We start from the raw sequence: 17,658 nt of genomic DNA on the forward strand, positions 1-17,658 counted from the left end.
ATAAAAGGCTGATAAAATGCTGCGGTTGGAAGCTAGTAAATGAACATATAAATTTATATTCAAGCTGGCTGATCAAGAGCCAGTGCTGTGTGATCCAGGACTCCATCCTTGGCTTTGTGTTCAATGTTTGAGTTTGAAATATGATGTAATGAATAAGTGCTTTCTTATGTAACATGTTAACAGACTAAAGTATACATTTTAGGTTCTAATAGTCAATTTGAACTTACTTTTACAATTAAGCTGTAGAGGATATTTACTTTTACTCATTTTGCTGTTGTCAATATTTTGTATCTGTTTTTGAAATCCTAATTTAACCAATATATTTAGTGCAAGTTATGAAATATTCTGTTGTGGCAAATATATTTTCCGAATCACTTTTATTTTTTTCTATAGCAACAATTTGACTTTCAACTGAAAGTCAGGCCTTGGGTTTTAGTTTTAGGACATTCCTTCCTTCATACCTCTGTCCTACAGCAGACTTCTTCCAAAGTCCCTTGCTTTACCGTTCACAAATAGGAGGAGGTGGCATGGCATGGAAGAATATTGGGGGGCAGATTGAAAATGAATTTGGGAGGTATGGCCTAAACTAGACCCCCATCAGTCATGCTGTTCTATGGAGATGAGATGAGTAGGAACACACAGAAGTGGAAGGGAACACCCAACATATCCAAGAGGACTGGAAATTAATGGCAGATAGATTTTACTGTTGGGGTATCCAAGACATAAAAACAGGGGTTGACTTGGCCCCACCATGTTCCATCTACAGCTAATATATCACTTTTGTGTGGGCTGATTTTAACTAGCTTAGGACACCGGGTGTGCTATACGTCCTTCTGTCCTGCTGCTTTGCCTAACCCCCCAACCACCACTACTTGCCTGAAATGTACAGTTTTTAAAATAAAGCAGGGAGGTGCTGTGTATCAAAAAAGGCTGTCCAAGAAAGTGTTTATCAACTGCTTTCAGACACAAAATGGGAAGATACAAAGTAACATTGTTTCATTCATCTACAGATCATTAGGATGATCTTCAATCTGTAGGTGCTATCAATTAAAGAAATTTGACATGTAAAATAAATAGAATAGAATTTGCCTTTATTTAACCCAATAGAAACTTAGTTTGACAAAAATGAACTCCATCTTCTCCTTCTCCCTTCAGCTATTGTTTTCCTGCTGTTTTTTTTATTTTTATTAATGATTCATTAATATTTATTAATTTTCATTAATGTTTCAATTTTTTTTGATTTCTTACTTACTTTTGTTAAGTGTCACAATTATAAAAAAAAAAGGATCATTTGTAAATAACTTTGAAATGCTTTAAACCAGAATCAACTTCTCAATCTCATTTTTAAACAGAAAAAAAGTATAGAATAAAATGTATACATTTTATCTATGGTTACTTTTATTGAATAAAAAAAAAACATTTTACAAGACAATATCACAAAAAGCCTTGTTTGTTTCTAAAAGAGTAAACCAGAGACATTTCTTATTAATATAGGGTCCTCCAGGATTTATTGGTCCTGTGGGGGAGCCAGGAATTCCGGGTGAGAAGGTAAGACAATGTAATTAAATGTTAATTATAATCCACACTGTTAATTATGTAGTATTTTTATACAGTAGTCAGATGTTATTGAAACTACTAAGTATGACTTGTGATATTTCACTATGCTACCGACATGTCTGTCTGGAATACATGTGTCTGGAATACATGTGTACACAACTGAACCCATAATTAGTCCTGCTCTTTCTATTAGGGTGACCGTGGCAGTATTGGGGCTCCAGGTCCACCAGGAGAAAAGGGATCGACGGTAAGATTTCATTTCAAAATCTCTAGGAGTTAGAGACAGAGACTGTAATGTGCCAGGCCAGTTGACAATAGATGCTATTGGTACAGAAATGGCTAAAGTAGGTTGTGGAGTATACCACACATAAACCTGGGCAACCGCCAGGCATATATATTAGTTATAGGCACAGCATTTGTAGTGTTACCAAGTGCAGGTATTGTAATCTATTGGTAACTAGTGCACTATAACATTGCCTTCTGGAAATTCTAGGCTTCAACAAAATAGAAGTTAATTCATGGCCACTCATTGAGCTGCTTACATAACTTTAAATAAAATGCAAAGCACAAATTAAATATAGATTCTTAAAGGGAATTTGGGTAAGATACAGGTTCCAGCACAGACCTCGGCTTTTGCCAGCTTAGTAGCCATGAGGTTTGCATATGCTAACCGCAAGTGTATGCTGGGACATTCACGTGTGTGAGTAGCCGGTGTCACTACTGTCATTATCTCTCCAGTAGCCATGTGCTTGATTGGATTCCCTCTCAGAGAGGGGTCTGTACATGTGTTTGGATAGTTTTTGCCTTGTGTGTTTAGCTTTCTGTGTTTGCTTAAGGGGAGTGTATTTTTCTAGTGCGGTTGAATACCTATGTGCCCTGACGTCTGCTCTGTTTGAATATTACAGGGGCTACTGTTTACCATAATTACCCTGACTTTTTTCCCCCCCGCCCAGTCTGTTTATGTGTATTAGAATCAAGTATTTCCTGCATGCACAAGGCTTTTACTGAAATGTGCTATTTAAAGCTGCCTCTTTCAAAGGCCATGGATGAGCCGTAGGGTGTATTTAAAAATGGCATTCCACCAAATTATTGCAGTGAATGTATCCATTTTGTTAAACACCATTAGCACCTAGCCAGGAGCCATATTATCACAGAAATCCCACAGGATAGAAAATATGTCTCCTTATGCTTCTGTTTCCCCTTTGAACCAGATTAAAGGTACCTTCACAAAACTCAATTATGCCTCCAGATGCATACAGGGAACAAGACCTTTATGCAGGCGCAGTTGTAATGTAACTCTGAGGTCAGTTGTGTGGACTCTCTATTTTTGGCACAATTTCAGTGTTTGCTGGATAAGATAGTAGTTCACTGATTGACTTTAAGGTGCACCTGTGCTTTGTCCATGCAGGGCAAAGTAACAGGTTCAAGTTAATGTTGGCCAAACCAGCTGTACATACTTCTCTTTTCTTCACTCCTCCCCCATTTCAGTCAGGTATCGGGAGCAAGGGAAATCCTTGGACTTGGAGCTAACACAGGACTGAGGACTGTGTTCACTACAACTAACAAAGCTAGATGCCTTACTGGTTAGTTGCAAAGCACCTGGGAGAGGAAAGGAGTAAGACGCAGTCTCCACCTAAAACTACAGGGTATTTTCTTCACTGTGGTAGAGGAGTGATGGAAAAGAAAACAGTATGAGGCTGCCATTAAAATCAACTTATTGCCTTGCCTGAGAAGAAAATCATTGTTTTGCTTCATGCTGAAAGGTGAAGTAAAGCCTTTAGCTTGATTTTTGACAACAAATATATTCCAGTTTAGGAGTAACCTTCTGAAAAGCAGCAACCAGAAAGAAGGAAGTCCACAATACACCAGTTGTGTCAAACCCTTTCTGTAAAAAGTCACTAATGAGGCCCCCATGACAAGTGCATTCTCTTTTATACATTTGGTTGCTTCTCTCCCTTAGTATAGCTGAATCTTTCCAACATTAAAAACACTAAAATCTCTTCCCCAGTAATTGCTCTGATCATGCAACCTCTGCTTGTGCATTTTCCATCATGTGCTTTTAAGAAACATTATACAATAACACAACCAGAAAAATGTACCTTAAAGTGTACCTATGTACATTCATATATTTACATATTCCTAAAAGCCGTAAACGAATTGGAAAACAACACTTCGTTACCTGTAAGCACAATGGAGCAAAGTTCACAACAGGTGCACTGAACTGGTTGTCTAGTCTAGCTCAGCCCCCCTGTTCCACCTTCCCGAGGATTGACTAAGCAGCTCAACTCACCTGCTTCTCCTCCCAGCAGTCTTTCCACTTTTAAATCTCAAATGTAAGCACAACACACTTGCTCTGAGAAAGGAGAGCAGGGTGAGCTGAACGAACTTGGAAAACGACTTCTAAGCTTTTTCTGTAAACTTTAAAGCAGGAGTCCGGCGACCAATTTTTTTTTTTTTTTTTTTTTTTTTTTTTTAGGTCATTGAGACACTTTGCTAACCCCAAAATAATACTCACAGTTTGGGTGTAATATTTCCGCCTCTGTCTGTTTCCGTACTGAAGAATAACTTAAAAAATGTGATGCTGGCTGTTTCTATCTTGCTTGTGGGCATGTGAAGCCCACAAGCATTGATTTCCTTGATGCGGTGAATGCTGTTCATTCACAGCTTGTTCACACGCATGATCATTGTTTCCACACTGAATCTTGGGAAGCCTGACACTAAGCTCCCAGGAAACAGTGCGCGGGGAAAGGCAATAAACACGCCTACTCCCATGGGAGGAGAGACAGGAAGTGCCACAATAAAGTACAATATAAAGGTAATTACAGCGATAAAAAAAAATTTCGTGCAGCATTTGGACATCTATGCATTAACTGAAGGGGGTAAGATTAAGTTAAAAATTTGAGTGGAACCCCACTTTAAGAATCATTTTCTCAACTCTGCAGCTACAGAGATCTGTGAGGGCATGTTTTTAATTTTATTTGCTGCTGGTTAAGAATATGTCAATTTTTTTGAATTCTCATAGTCTGGTGAGAGACTCGCTTTAAGTTATACAAGTGATCTGTGGTCTACATTTCAATCAACATTTTTATACACAGATGACTTCTGCTGTGTCCTGGCACCTCAGAAGAGTTTGTCACCTAATATGAATGCTATGTAGCAACACTCATTTTCTGTTTTTTGTTGCAGGGTCATACTGGCAATCCAGGGCCTCCGGGTCCTCCAGGTCCACCTGGGCCTCCGGTAAGTTTCTTGGTAATCTCTTTACTACATCTTTTTATGTGTTCCATGTATTTTGCCACTTTGTCTCTGAAATCAAGCTGTAAACAGGTCCCTCATCAAAATCTTCTGTATACTTGTGCCAATGTGGCAGAGAGGTTGCCACAAGAATTTAGTACAGCATCAAATAAACCTAGTGGTTATAAAGTTAGGTTTGTCATAGCTGTTGTGTCTGTTAAAACAATAACCGTATGGGGTTTCTCCTCTGCTATGCCACCATCCTTATATTAGAGTGCACAGAAGCAATGGTGAAGAGTAAGGTTGGGTCTGATATGGCTTATATGTTGTTATTTTGGAGGGACAACCTATTTTTGTACACAAAATTCCTGACTCTTTCCTCCCTCGCTGTTTTTTTTTTTTTTTTTTTTTTTTTTTTTTAGCCTCATGTAGATCTATAATGTGTTTGATTCTCTCTTGCACTGTCCACCCTGTGAATAAATTTGTTGCTTTTCTGAAATACTAGTGTAAAGGAAATTTAGTAGTGATAGCAAGCAGGCAAATGCTTATACTTTTTAGGTCCAGAATCATGGTGAACTTTGGATGCTCTTGGCAGCATTGGCTAAGCGGTTTGCATTATTGTAATGCTCTTTAGATTTGACAATGTTGATGCCTGTAAGTTGCCAGTAAACTTGCGAATATGGGTTGGTTGATGATGCAGCGATATCAGTTAAAGGGTAACACCCTCTTAAAGCTCGTCAGTGCTATTGCACTTACCACCCAGAGAAAGGGCCTAATCTCATATGTCTATATCAAGAGGCGGCTCTAGGCTTTGTGAGGTCTTAGGCAAATCTTAGACATGAGGCCCCACTCGTGCCCATAATGGGGAAAAAAATTAAAGCGATAGAAATTGCATAACTTGCATACATTAAGAGCCTTAAATCGTATGGACTATGTATTCACAGTTTCTAGAATTCTCTCTAACCAATTACTCTTCAATCAAATATCATTAAACATAGGGTATATTAGCAATGTGTTTAAGTTATAGCAAAAGTGTCAAAAAACATATTTCACTATTTAACATCAAGGTCAGGTTAATATAACTCAGCCAGCACAGAGTTTCCCCTTACATCAGAGTCTGCAGGAGAAACCCTTACAGTGCAAGGGGAAATTTGATGTAAAAGGGGAATGCTGCAGACTTTGGTGTAAAGGGGAACGCTGATGTAAGGGGGGGGGGTTACTAATATAAGAGGGAACCTTTATACCTTTATATCAGTGCCCCTTACCTTACTGTATTCACACCCCCTTACATCAGTGACCCCCCCCCCAGACTGGCCTGGCGGCGCTGTCACTGACCTCTTCTCAGGTGCACTGTGCAGGGCTCAGTCAGACATTTCTCTCTGAGCTCCAGCGTGGCGGCTCTGGTCTCATCCTATATTCTCCTCTCCACAGTCCACACACACCTGACTTCTCCAATGAAGCCCATCCTAGCAGCGTTCCCACTCTTGACTCCTCTGTAGGCCCCCCCCTCGAAGACTGTGGACATGATACAGGTGATTGCCAGAGACTGTGCGGCTATAATGCAAGAGATGGACAGAGAATGCAGACATGATACAAGAGATGGTCTTATTATGGTAATGACAAGCAAACTCTCACCCGGCTAACACGGTAACACCACATTGTTGCAGCAGCCACCAAACATTAGAGCCACAACCACAGATGATCCCGCCACAGACAGGATACAGACAAATGATCCCTCTATACACTCTTCCATTCCCTACTACAAGCAAGAGAAACCAAGACATTCGCTTTGAGCGCCCAACAGTGCATTTTGGGAGATATAGTCTCTGCAGAGCGCAGGCATCGGCTGACTAGTGTGTGGTGTGGAGAACTACAACTTGGGAGAAGGCTAGGATGGCATTAGAGCCAGCTATTGGCTGCAGCTTATGAGATGTTCTCAGTGGTGGGGGGGGGGGGGAGATGTTACAGCTGGCTGGAACCTCATGGCTTTACCCCAGTGTGTGCCAGCCCAGGGCCATCTTTAATATTGATTGGACCCTGGGCAAACATTTTCCTGGGCCCCCCGCCCCTAGCAATTTTACTCTCCAACCCGACATCCCAAAAAACGAACACAAACATAGACTTATCTAAAAACCACTTTGCTCAAGGCTCTCTAATTGGTTGCTAGGTTGCTGCACATCATAACCACTCACTAATTGGATGCTAGAAGTTACTGCACAATATTACCACTCAATGATTGGCTGCTAGAGGTTACTGCACATCATTACAGCTCACTGATTAGTTGTTAGAGGTTACTGCACATTATTACTGCTCACTGGTTGCTATGGGTTACTGCTCATTACCCAGGGGGTGGGGTGGTAGGAAGCTGGCAGAGGGGTACAGGTGGGATGAACATGACGGGGTGGGGTGGTAGAAAGCTGGCAGAGGGGTAAAGGTGGGATGAAGATGACGGGGGTGGTAGGAAGCTGGCAGAGAGGTACAGATGGGGTGAAGATGAAGGGGGGTGGTAGGAAGCTGGCAGTGGGGTACAGGTGGGATGAAGATGAGAGGGGGGTGGTAGGAAGCTGGCAGAGGATTACTGGTGGGATGAAGAGGACGGGGGGGTGGTAGGAAGCTGGCAGAGGGATACGGGGATAGTAGAAAGCAGGCAGAGGGGTACAGGTGGAATGAGGATGACGGGGTGGTAGGAAGCTGGCAGTGGGGTACAGGTGGGATGATGACGACAGGGGTGGAGTGGTAGGAAGCTGGCAGAGGGGTACAGTTGGGATGAAGATGACGGGGGTGGTAGGAAGCTGGCAGAGGGGTACAGGTGGGATGAAGGGGACGGGGGGGGGTGTTGAAAAGTTGGCAGAGGGATACAGGGGGTGGTAGGAAGCTGGTAGAGGGGTACAGGTGGGATGAGGATGACAGGGGGGGTGGTAGGAAGCTGGCAGTGGGGTACAGGTGGGATGATGATGATGACGGGGTGGGGGTGGTAAGAAGCTGGCAGAGGGATACAGGTGGGATAAAGATGATGGGGGGTGGTAGGAAGCTGGCAGAGGTGTACAAATGGGATGAGGATGACAGGGGGGCGGTAGGAAACTGGCAATGGGAGTACAAGTGGGATGAAGATGATGGGGGGGGGTAGGAAGCTGGCAGAGGGGTACAGGTGGGATGAAGATGACAGTGGGGTGGATGGAAGCTGGCAGAGGGGTACAGGTGGTATGAAGATGACAGGGATGGTAGGAAGCTGGCAGAGGGGTACAGGTGGGATGAAGATAACAGTGGGGGTGGTAGGAAGCTGGCAGGGGGTAAGGGTAGGATCAAGATGACAGGGGGGGTGGTAGGAAGCTGGCAGAGGGGTACAGGTGGGATGAAAATGACAGGGGGTGGTAGGAAGCTGGCAGAGGGGTACAGGTGGAATAAAGATGACGGAGGGATGGTAGGAAGCTGGCAGAGGGGTACAGGTGGGATGAAGATGACAGGGGGGTGGTAGGAAGCTGGCAGTGGGGTACAGGTGGGATGATGATGATGAGGTGGGGGTGGTAGGAAACTGGCAATGGAGTACAGGTGGGATGAAGATGACGGGGGTGGTAGGAAGCTGGCAGAGGGGTACAGGTGGAATTAAGTTGACAGGGGGGTGGATGGAAGCTGGCAAAGGGGTACAGGTGGGATGAAGATGACGGGGGGTGGTAGGAAGCTAACAGAGGGGTACAGGTGGGATGAATATGACAGGGGGTGGTAGGAAGCTGGCAGAGGGGTATAGGTGGGATGATGATGACGGGGGTGAGGTGGTAGGAAGCTGACAGAGGGGTGCATATGGGATGATGATGACAGGGTGGGGTGGTAGAAAGCTGGCAGAGGGGTAAAGGTGGGATGAAGATGACGGGGGTGGTAGGAAGCTGGCAGAGGGGTACAAATGGGATGAAGATGACAGGGGTGGTAGGAGGCTGGCAGAGGGGTACAGGTGGGATGAAGATGACGGGGGATGGTAGAAAGCTGACAGAGGGGTACAGGTGGGATGAATATTACAGGGGGGTGGTAGGAAGCTGGCAGAGGGGTTCAGGTGGGATGAAGATGACATAGGGGGGGGTGGTAGGAAGCAGGCAGAGGGGTACAGGTGGGATAAGGATGACGGGGGTGGTGTGGTAGGAAGCTGGCAGAGGGATACAGGTTGGATGAAGATGACAGGGTGTGGTAGGAAGCTGGCAGAGAGGTACAGGTGGGATGAAGATGACAGGGGGTTGGTAGGAAGCTGGCAGAGGGGTACAAGTGGGATGAAGATGACAAGGGGGTGGTAGGAAGCTGGCAGAGAGGTACAGGTGGGATGAAGATGACAGGGGGGTGTTAGGAAGCTGGCAGCGGGGTACAGATGGGATGAAGATGGGGGGGTAGGAAACTGGCAGAGGGGTACAGGTGGGATGAAGAGGACAAGGGTGGTGGTAGGAAGCTGGCATAGGGATACAGATGGGATGAAGATGACAGGGGGGTGGTAGGAAGCTGGCATGGTGGGTACAGGTGGGATGAAGATGACAGAGGTGGTAGGAAGCTGGCAGAGGGGTACAGGTGAGATGAAGATGAAAGGGGGGGGGGGTGGTAGGAAGCTGGCAGAGGGGTACAGGTGGGATGAAGATGACGGGGAGATTGTAGGAAGCTGGCAGTGGGGTACAGGTGGGATGATGATGATGACAGGGGTGGGGGTGGTAAGAAGCTGGCAGAGGGATACAGGTGGGATAAAGATGATGGGGGGTGGTAGGAAGCTGGCAGAGGTGTACAAATGGGATGAGGATGACAGGGGGCGGTAGGAAACTGGCAATGGGAGTACAGATGGGATGAAGATGATGGGGGGGTAGGAAGCTGGCAGAGGGTTACAGGTGGGATGAAGATGACAGTGGGGTGGATGGAAGCTGGCAGAGGGGTACAGGTGGTATGAAGATGACAGGGATGGTGGGAAGCTGGCAGAGGGGTACAGGTGGGATGAAGATAACAGTGGGGGTGGTAGGAAGCTGGCAGGGGGGTACAGGTGGGATGAAAATGACAGGGGGGGGTGGTAGGAAGCTGGCAGAGGGGTACAGGTGGAATAAAGATGACGGAGGGATGGTAGGAAGCTGGCAGAGGGGTACAGGTGGGATGAAGATGACAGGGGGGTGGTAGGAAGCTGGCAGTGGGGTACAGGTGGGATGAAGATGACAGGGGTGGTAGGAAGCTGGCAGAGGGGTACAGGTGGAATTAAGTTGACAGGGGGTGGATGGAAGCTGGCAAAGGGGTACAGGTGGGATGAAGATGACGGGGGGTGGTAGGAAGCTGGCAGAGGGGTACAGGTGGGATGAATATGACAGGGGGTGGTAGGAAGCTGGCAGAGGGGTATAGGTGGGATGATGATGACGGGGGTGAGGTGGTAGGAAGCTGACAGAGGGGTGCAGATGGGATGATGATGACAGGGTGGGGTGGTAGAAAGCTGGCAGAGGGGTAAAGGTGGGATGAAGATGACGGGGGTGGTAGGAAGCTGGCAGAGGGGTACAAATGGGATGAAGATGACAGGGGTGGTAGGAGGCTGGCAGAGGGGTACAGGTGGGATGAAGATGACGGGGGATGGTAGAAAGCTGACAGAGGGGTACAGGTGGGATGAATATTACAGGGGGGTGGTAGGAAGCTGGCAGAGGGGTACAGGTGGGATGAAGATGACATGGGGGGGGTGGTAGGAAGCAGGCAGAGGGGTACAGGTGGGATAAGGATGATGGGGGTGGTGTGGTAGGAAGCTGGCAGAGGGGTACAGGTGGGATGAAGATGACGGGGGGTGGTAGGAACCTTGCAGAAGGGTACAGGGGGGTGGTAGGAAGCTGGCAGTGAGGTACAGGTGGGATGAAGATGACAGGGTGTGGTAGGAAGCTGGCAGAGAGGTACAGGTGGGATGAAGATGACAGGGGGTTGGTAGGAAGCTGGCTGAGGGGTACAAGTGGGATGAAGATGACAAGGGGGTGGTAGGAAGCTGGCAGAGAGGTACAGGTGGGATGAAGATGACAGGGGGGGTGTTAGGAAGCTGGCAGCGGCGTACAGATGGGATGAAGATGGGGGGGTAGGAAACTGGCAGAGGGGTACAGGTGGGAGGAAGAGGACAAGGGTGGTGGTAGGAAGCTGGCATAGGGATACAGATGGGATGAAGATGACAGGGGGGTGGTAGGAAGCTGGCATGGTGGGTACAGTTGGGATGAAGATGACAGAGGTGGTAAGAAGCTGGCAGAGGGGTACAGGTGGGATGAAGATGAAAGGGGGGGTGGTAGGAAGCTGGCAGAGGGGTACAGGTGGGATGAAGATGACGGGGAGATTGTAGGAAGCTGACAGAGGGGTACAGGTGGGATGAATATGACGGGGGTGGTAGGAGGTTGGCAGAGGGGTACAGATGGGATGAAGATGACAGGGGGGTAGGAAGCTGGCAGAGGGATACAGGTGGGATGAAGATGACGGGGGTAGTAGGAAGTTGACAGAGGGGTACAAATGGGATGAGGATGACATGGGGGTGGTAAGAAACTGGCAATGGAGTACAGGTGGGATGAAGATGGCAGTGGGGTGGTAGGAAGCTGGCAGGAGGCTACAGATGGGATGAAGATGACAGGGGTGGTAGGAAGCTGGCAGAGGGGTACAGGTGGGATACAGATGACATGGGGGGGTGGTAGGTAGCTGGCAGATGGGTACAGGTAGGATGAAGATGACGGGGGGGGGGATGAAAGTTGGCAGAGGGGTACAGGTGGAAATGACGGGTGGTAGGAAGCTGGCAATGGTGTACAGGTGGGATGAAGATGACAGTGGGGGTGGAAGGAAGCTGGCAGGGGGGTACAGGTGGGATGAAGATGACAGGGGTGGTAGGAAGCTGACAGAGGGGTACAGGTTGGATGAAGATGACGGGGGATGGTAGGAAGCTGACAGAGGGGTACAGGTGGGATGAATATGACGGGGGTTTTAGGAAGCTGGCAGAGGGGTGCAGGTGGGATGATGATGACGGGGTGGGGGTAGTAGGAAACTGGCAATGGAGTACAGGTGGGATGAAGATGACAGGGGTGGTAGGAAGCTGGCAGAGGGTTACAGGTGGGATGAAGATGACATGGGGGGGTGGTAGGAAGCTGGCAGAGGGGTACAGGTAGGATGAAGATGACGGGGTGATAGGAAGCTGGCAGAGGGGTACAGGTGGGATGAATATGACAGGAGGGTGGGCGGAAGCTGGCAGTGGAGTACAGGTGGGATGATGGTGGGGGTGGTAGGAAGCTGGCAGTGGGGTACAGGTGGGATGAAGATGAAAGGGGGCGGTAGGAAGCTGGCAGTGGGGTACAGGTGGTATGAAGATGGCAGGGGGATGGTAGGAAGCTGGCAATGGAGTACAGGTGGGATGAAGATGACAGGGGGGTGGTAGAAAGCTGGCAGAGGGGTACAGGTTGGATGAAGATGACGGGGGGATGGTAGGAAGCTGACAGAGGGGTACAGGTTGGATGAAGATGACGGGGGGATGGTAGGAAGCTGACAGAGGGGTACAGGTGGGATGAATATGACAGGGGGGTTTTAGGAAGCTGGCAGAGGGGTGCAGGTGGGATGATGATGACGGGTGGGGGTGGTAGGAAACTGGCAATGGAGTACAGGTGGGATGAAGATGACAGGGGTGGTAGGAAGCTGGCAGAGGGTTACAGGTGGGATGAAGATGACATGGGGGGGTGGTAGGAAGCTGGCAGAGGGGTACAGGTAGGATGAAGATGATGGGGTGATAGGAAGCTGGCAGAGGGGTTCAGGTGGCATGAATATGACAGGAGGGTGGGCGGAAGCTGTCAGTGGAGTACAGGTGGGATGATGATGGGGGTGGGGGTGGTAGGAAGCTGGCAGTGGGGTACAGGTGGGATGAAGATGAAAGGGGGCGGTAGGAAGCTGGCAGTGGGGTACAGGTGGGATGAAGATGGCAGGGGGATGGTAGGAAGCTGGCAATGGAGTACAGGTGGGATGAAGATGACAGGGGGGTGGTAGAAAGCTGGCAGAGGGGTACAGGTGGGATGAAGATGACAGGGGGGTGGTAGGAAGCTGGCAGTGGAGTACAGGTGGGATGATGATGACAGGGGTGGAGGTGGTAGGAAGCTGGCAGTGGGTTACAGGTGGGATGATGACGGGGGTGGGGGTGGTTGGAAGCTGGCAGAGGGGTACAGGTGGGATGAAGATGACAGGAAGGGGTGGTAGGAAGCTGGCAGAGGGGTACAGGTAGGATAAAGATGATGGGGGTGGTAGATAGCTGGCAGTGGGATACAGGTGAGATGATGGTGGGGGTGGTAGGAAGCTGGCAATGGAGTACAGGTGGGATGAAGATGACAGGGTGTGGTAGGAAGCTGGCAGAGAGGTACAGGTGGGATGAAGATGACAGGGGGTTGGTAGGAAGCTGGCTGAGGGGTACAAGTGGGATGAAGATGACAAGGGGGTGGTAGGAAGCTGGCAGAGAGGTACAGGTGGGATGAAGATGACAGGGGGGTGTTAGGAAGCTGGCAGCGGCGTACAGATGGGATGAAGATGGGGGGTAGGAAACTGGCAGAGGGGTACAGGTGGGATGAAGAGGACAAAGGTGGTGGTAGGAAGCTGGCATAGGGATACAGATGGGATGAAGATGACAGGGGGGTGGTAGGAAGCTGGCATGGTGGGTACAGTTGGGATGAAGATGACAGAGGTGGTAGGAAGCTGGCAGAGGGGTACAGGTGGGATGAAGATGAAAGGGGGGGTGGTAGGAAGCTGGCAGAGGGGTACAGGTGGGATGAAGATGACGGGGAGATTGTAGGAAGCTGACAGAGGGGTACAGGTGGGATGAATATGACGGGGGTGGTAGGAGGTTGGCAGAGGGGTACAGATGGGATGAAGATGACGGGGGTATTAGGAAGTTGACAGAGGGGTACAAATGGGATGAGGATGACATGGGGGTGGTAAGAAACTGGCAATGGAGTACAGGTGGGATGAAGATGGCAGGGGGATGGTAGGAAGCTGGCAATGGAGTACAGGTGGGATGAAGATGACAGGGGGGTGGTAGAAAGCTGGCAGAGGGGTACAGGTTGGATGAAGATGACGGGGGGATGGTAGGAAGCTGACAGAGGGGTACAGGTGGGATGAATATGACAGGGGGGTTTTAGGAAGCTGGCAGAGGGGTGCAGGTGGGATGATGATGACGGGGTGGGGGTGGTAGGAAACTGGCAATGGAGTACAGGTGGGATGAAGATGACAGGGGTGGTAGGAAGCTGGCAGAGGGTTACAGGTGGGATGAAGATGACAGGGGTGGTAGGAAGCTGGCAGAGGGGTACAGGTAGGATGAAGATGACGGGGTGATAGGAAGCTGGCAGAGGGGTTCAGGTGGGATGAATATGACAGGGGGGGTGGTAGGAAGCTGGTAGAGGGGTACAGGTTGGATGAAGATGACAGGGGGGTGGTAGGAAGCTGGCAGAGTAGTACAGGTAGGATGAAGATGTCAGAGGGTGGATGGAAGCTGGCAGAGGTGTACTTGTGGGATAAGGATGACAGGGGGATGGTAGGAAGCTGGCGGAGCGGTACAGTTGGGATGAAGATGACAGGGGGTGGTAGGAAGCTGGCAGAGGGGTACAGGTGGGATGAATATGACAGGAGGGGTGGTAGGAAGCTGGCAGTGGAGTACAGGTGGGATGATGATGAAGACGGGGGTGGGGGTGGTAGGAAGCTGGCAGTGGGATACAGGTGGGATGAAGATGGCAGGGGGTGGTAGGAAGCTGGCAATGGAGTACAGGTGGGATGAAGATGACCGGGGGTGGTAGGAAGCTGGCAGAGGGGTGCAGGTGTGATGAAGATGACAGGCAGGATGGTAGGAAGCTGGCAGAGGGGTACAGGTGGTATGAAGCTGACAAGGTGGCTGGCTGGCAGGTAGGATGAATGACTGGTGGTCAGTAGGTGGCATCATATACTGGATGATAAACATATCATGGCTGTGTGTGTGCGGTGGCTAGCAGCAGTGATTTTCGGGCCCCCTCGGTCAGGGGGGTGACCTCACGGGATGTGTCTGTGTTGGGCAGGACCGTCATTCTGTACCTTCTGGAGCTCCAGCAGACAGGCTCCCCGATAATCACAAGGCACCAGCTTTGGCAGTGGCAGGTTCCTCCATTACAGACTGTCCGGCGTCCGTCCTGGAGGGTGGATCAGGGAGCTGCTCAGCCGCCACACTCTGCACATTGCAGGAGATCCGCAGAGCGCAGCAGAAGGGGAGGAGCCGGAGGAGGGGAGTATATGTAGCCGCAATGCACTGACCCTGGGAGCTTGGGAAGTGATTAAAGTCAGTCCGCCCCCTGGCTGGGGAAAACTATTTGCGGGCATAAACACGGCCCTGGGACACTCGCAACCCACTCCCACACACACATTAGGCAAATTAGGTGGCCGCGAGGCCTTAGACGACTGCCTAATTAGAGAGCCTCCTCTGTCTATATTACCCTTAAGTCCAAACTTGCCGCCTCCACCCTAATACCATGTAGACCTGGCTGGGAAGAGGACCTAGGTGTCATAACGGACCAACAGTGGGAGGCGGCAGTGATGCTGCTCCTTCAGGTATTGTTTTCGGCCTCCCCTATAAAAAATTTAACAACTATTCATCATACATAGAATATATAAGACACAGAAAAAAACTCTGTAGGTGGGAAAGGAGAGATAACCCTTACTACCCCAAGTGTGGCTGCAGCCCAGGGACTTGCATTTATTTGATGTGGCGTTGTAGCAAACTGACCGCTCTTCCAAGCTTTATCTGTGGTGCTCTGGATTCCTATCTCCCTTGGTTTTAACATTTATACACTAGGGACACTGAATGAGGAGGTGTACCCATTTGAAATTATTGTTCGTCCCCCCAGACTTTTATTTATTGCCAGAAAACTAATTGTACAGTTTCTGCTTTCCCCACCCTACCCCACCCCACAACTTCATAACTTGGAAAGATCAGGCTAATGTGACCCTGGCTAGGGAATATTTTTTCCACTGTATGTGTTTACAAACACACAGAACTCTGTGTACACAGTACAGTGATCTGGCTGTTTCTTTTCCCTGGAAAGCAGGGAGAAGAAACGGCCAGATCTGTGAGTAAAAGCAGCACACATTACACTTGTTAGGCATGCAGTTAACCCCTTGATTGCCTCTTGATGTTAACCCCTGCCCAACCAGTGTCATTTCCTTTCTCTGTTGGGGTCCCCCAAGGTTCTGTTCTTGGACCTCTCCTATTTTCAGTGTACACCTCCTCCCTGAGTCATCTGGTAGTTTCCCATGGCTTCCAATACCACCTCTACGCTAACGACACCCAAATCTATTTCTCTACCCCTCAGCTCACTCCCTCTGTCTCCTCACGTATCACTAATTTACTATCAGATATATCAGTCTGGATGTCACACCACTTCCTCAAACTCAATCTATCCAAGACCAAATGTATAATTCTTCCTCCCCATTGTGCCATTTCCCCTGATCTCTCTGTCAAAATCGATGGCACAACTATAAGACCATCCCCGCATTCCAAGGTTGTAGGTGTAGTCCTGGACTCTGAACTCTCCTTTAAGCCCCACGTCCAATCACTGTCCAAATCTTGCCACCTCAACCTCCGCAACATCTCCAAAATACACCCCTTTCTAACCAACAAAGCTCTTAATTCACTCCCTGGTCATCTCTCGCCTTGACTACTGCAACTCGCTTCTCATTGTCTTACCTCTACATCAGTGGTTCTCAACCTTCTAGTGCCGTGACCCCTTGATAAAATTTCGCAAGTTGTGGGGACCCCTAACAGTAAAATTATTATCGTAGCGTGGGTTGTCAGCACCCAAGGCAAGACAAGTAATTTGCGCCCCTAACCCACGGACATTTAGCACTCCCTGAGTCCCTTCCACTCGTACAGTATTAAAACCACTTATGGTACATTTTAGGATGTACCACTCCTTTCTCTTTGTTCTTCTTTATTTCCCTTTTATCTCTCTCTATCCTAATTTCTTGTTTTTTTTCCCCATCCCTCTCTCTACCCATCTTTCTTGTTCTTCCTCTTATTCTTTCTCCCCCTTTTTCATTTGTTCTCCCCCCTCTTTTCCTCTCCCTTCCATGTATTCTCTATTTTTAATCATTCTCTTACTTCTTGGTGGGGGGAATGGCATGAGTGGCAGTGCTGGCAGGGAGTTGGGATGAGTGGCAGTGCTAGTAGGGGGTGGGATCAGTGGCAGTGCTGGTGGGGGGGGGTGGTATTAGTGGCAGTGCTGGGGGGAGTTCTGATCAGCCAACTTAGGTGCTCTTGATCAAGGTCATCTGCTGATCTGAGAACTGTAGCGGGGACTTTTAATGGCAACTCTAATCACAGGTAGTGTTACTCACTGTGTCTCCAGCTCTGAGGTGTCTCGCAGCAGTGACACCTATGCTGAAATCAGGAGATAGGGTCTCCTCCAGCCCCTCCCACTTCACATTCGCTGACCAGTCAGCTGACCTCTGCCCCCCCACCCATGCTGTGAACTGAATAAGCTGCTGCAAAGAGGCTGAGTGGGGGGCTGTGGGCTCCAGGGACAGCCCTGCTGGATGGCTGTACAAAGGCTGGGAGAGCGGTGCGGGCTTCAGGAACAGTCCAGGATTTTGTGACCCCTGGCAAATCGTCATTTGACCCCCGAGGGGGTCCCGACCCCCAGGTTGAGAACCACTGCTCTACATAGTCTATCCCCCCTTCAATCCGTCATGAATGCTGCTGCCAGATTCATCCACCTTACCAATCGCTCTGTGTCTGCTACACCTTTCTGTCAATACCACCACTGGCTAACGCTCACCCAATGAATTAAATTCAAAATACTAACAACTACTTACAAAGTCATCCACAGCCTAGTCCCCAGCTATATCTCTAAATACCAACCTACT

At 48.9% G+C, this 17,658-nt stretch overlaps 1 protein-coding gene across 2 annotated transcripts in view; it reads left to right on the forward strand.

Annotated features, from left to right (window-relative positions):
- The window catches only part of COL27A1 (collagen type XXVII alpha 1 chain), a 656,744-nt gene that overhangs the window by 312,152 nt on the left and 326,934 nt on the right, over nucleotides 1-17,658 (forward strand). For both annotated transcript variants that reach the window (XM_073600403.1, XM_073600404.1), the window contains exons 25-27: nucleotides 1,495-1,548; nucleotides 1,751-1,804; nucleotides 4,744-4,797. In XM_073600403.1, coding sequence (XP_073456504.1) covers nucleotides 1,495-1,548; nucleotides 1,751-1,804; nucleotides 4,744-4,797 — 162 coding nt within the window. The remainder of the gene's footprint in view (nucleotides 1-1,494; nucleotides 1,549-1,750; nucleotides 1,805-4,743; nucleotides 4,798-17,658) is intronic.

Source organism: Aquarana catesbeiana, linkage group LG09 (genome assembly GCF_042186555.1).
Source record: "Aquarana catesbeiana isolate 2022-GZ linkage group LG09, ASM4218655v1, whole genome shotgun sequence".
In the NCBI taxonomy this organism is placed as follows: Eukaryota; Metazoa; Chordata; class Amphibia; order Anura; family Ranidae; genus Aquarana; species Aquarana catesbeiana.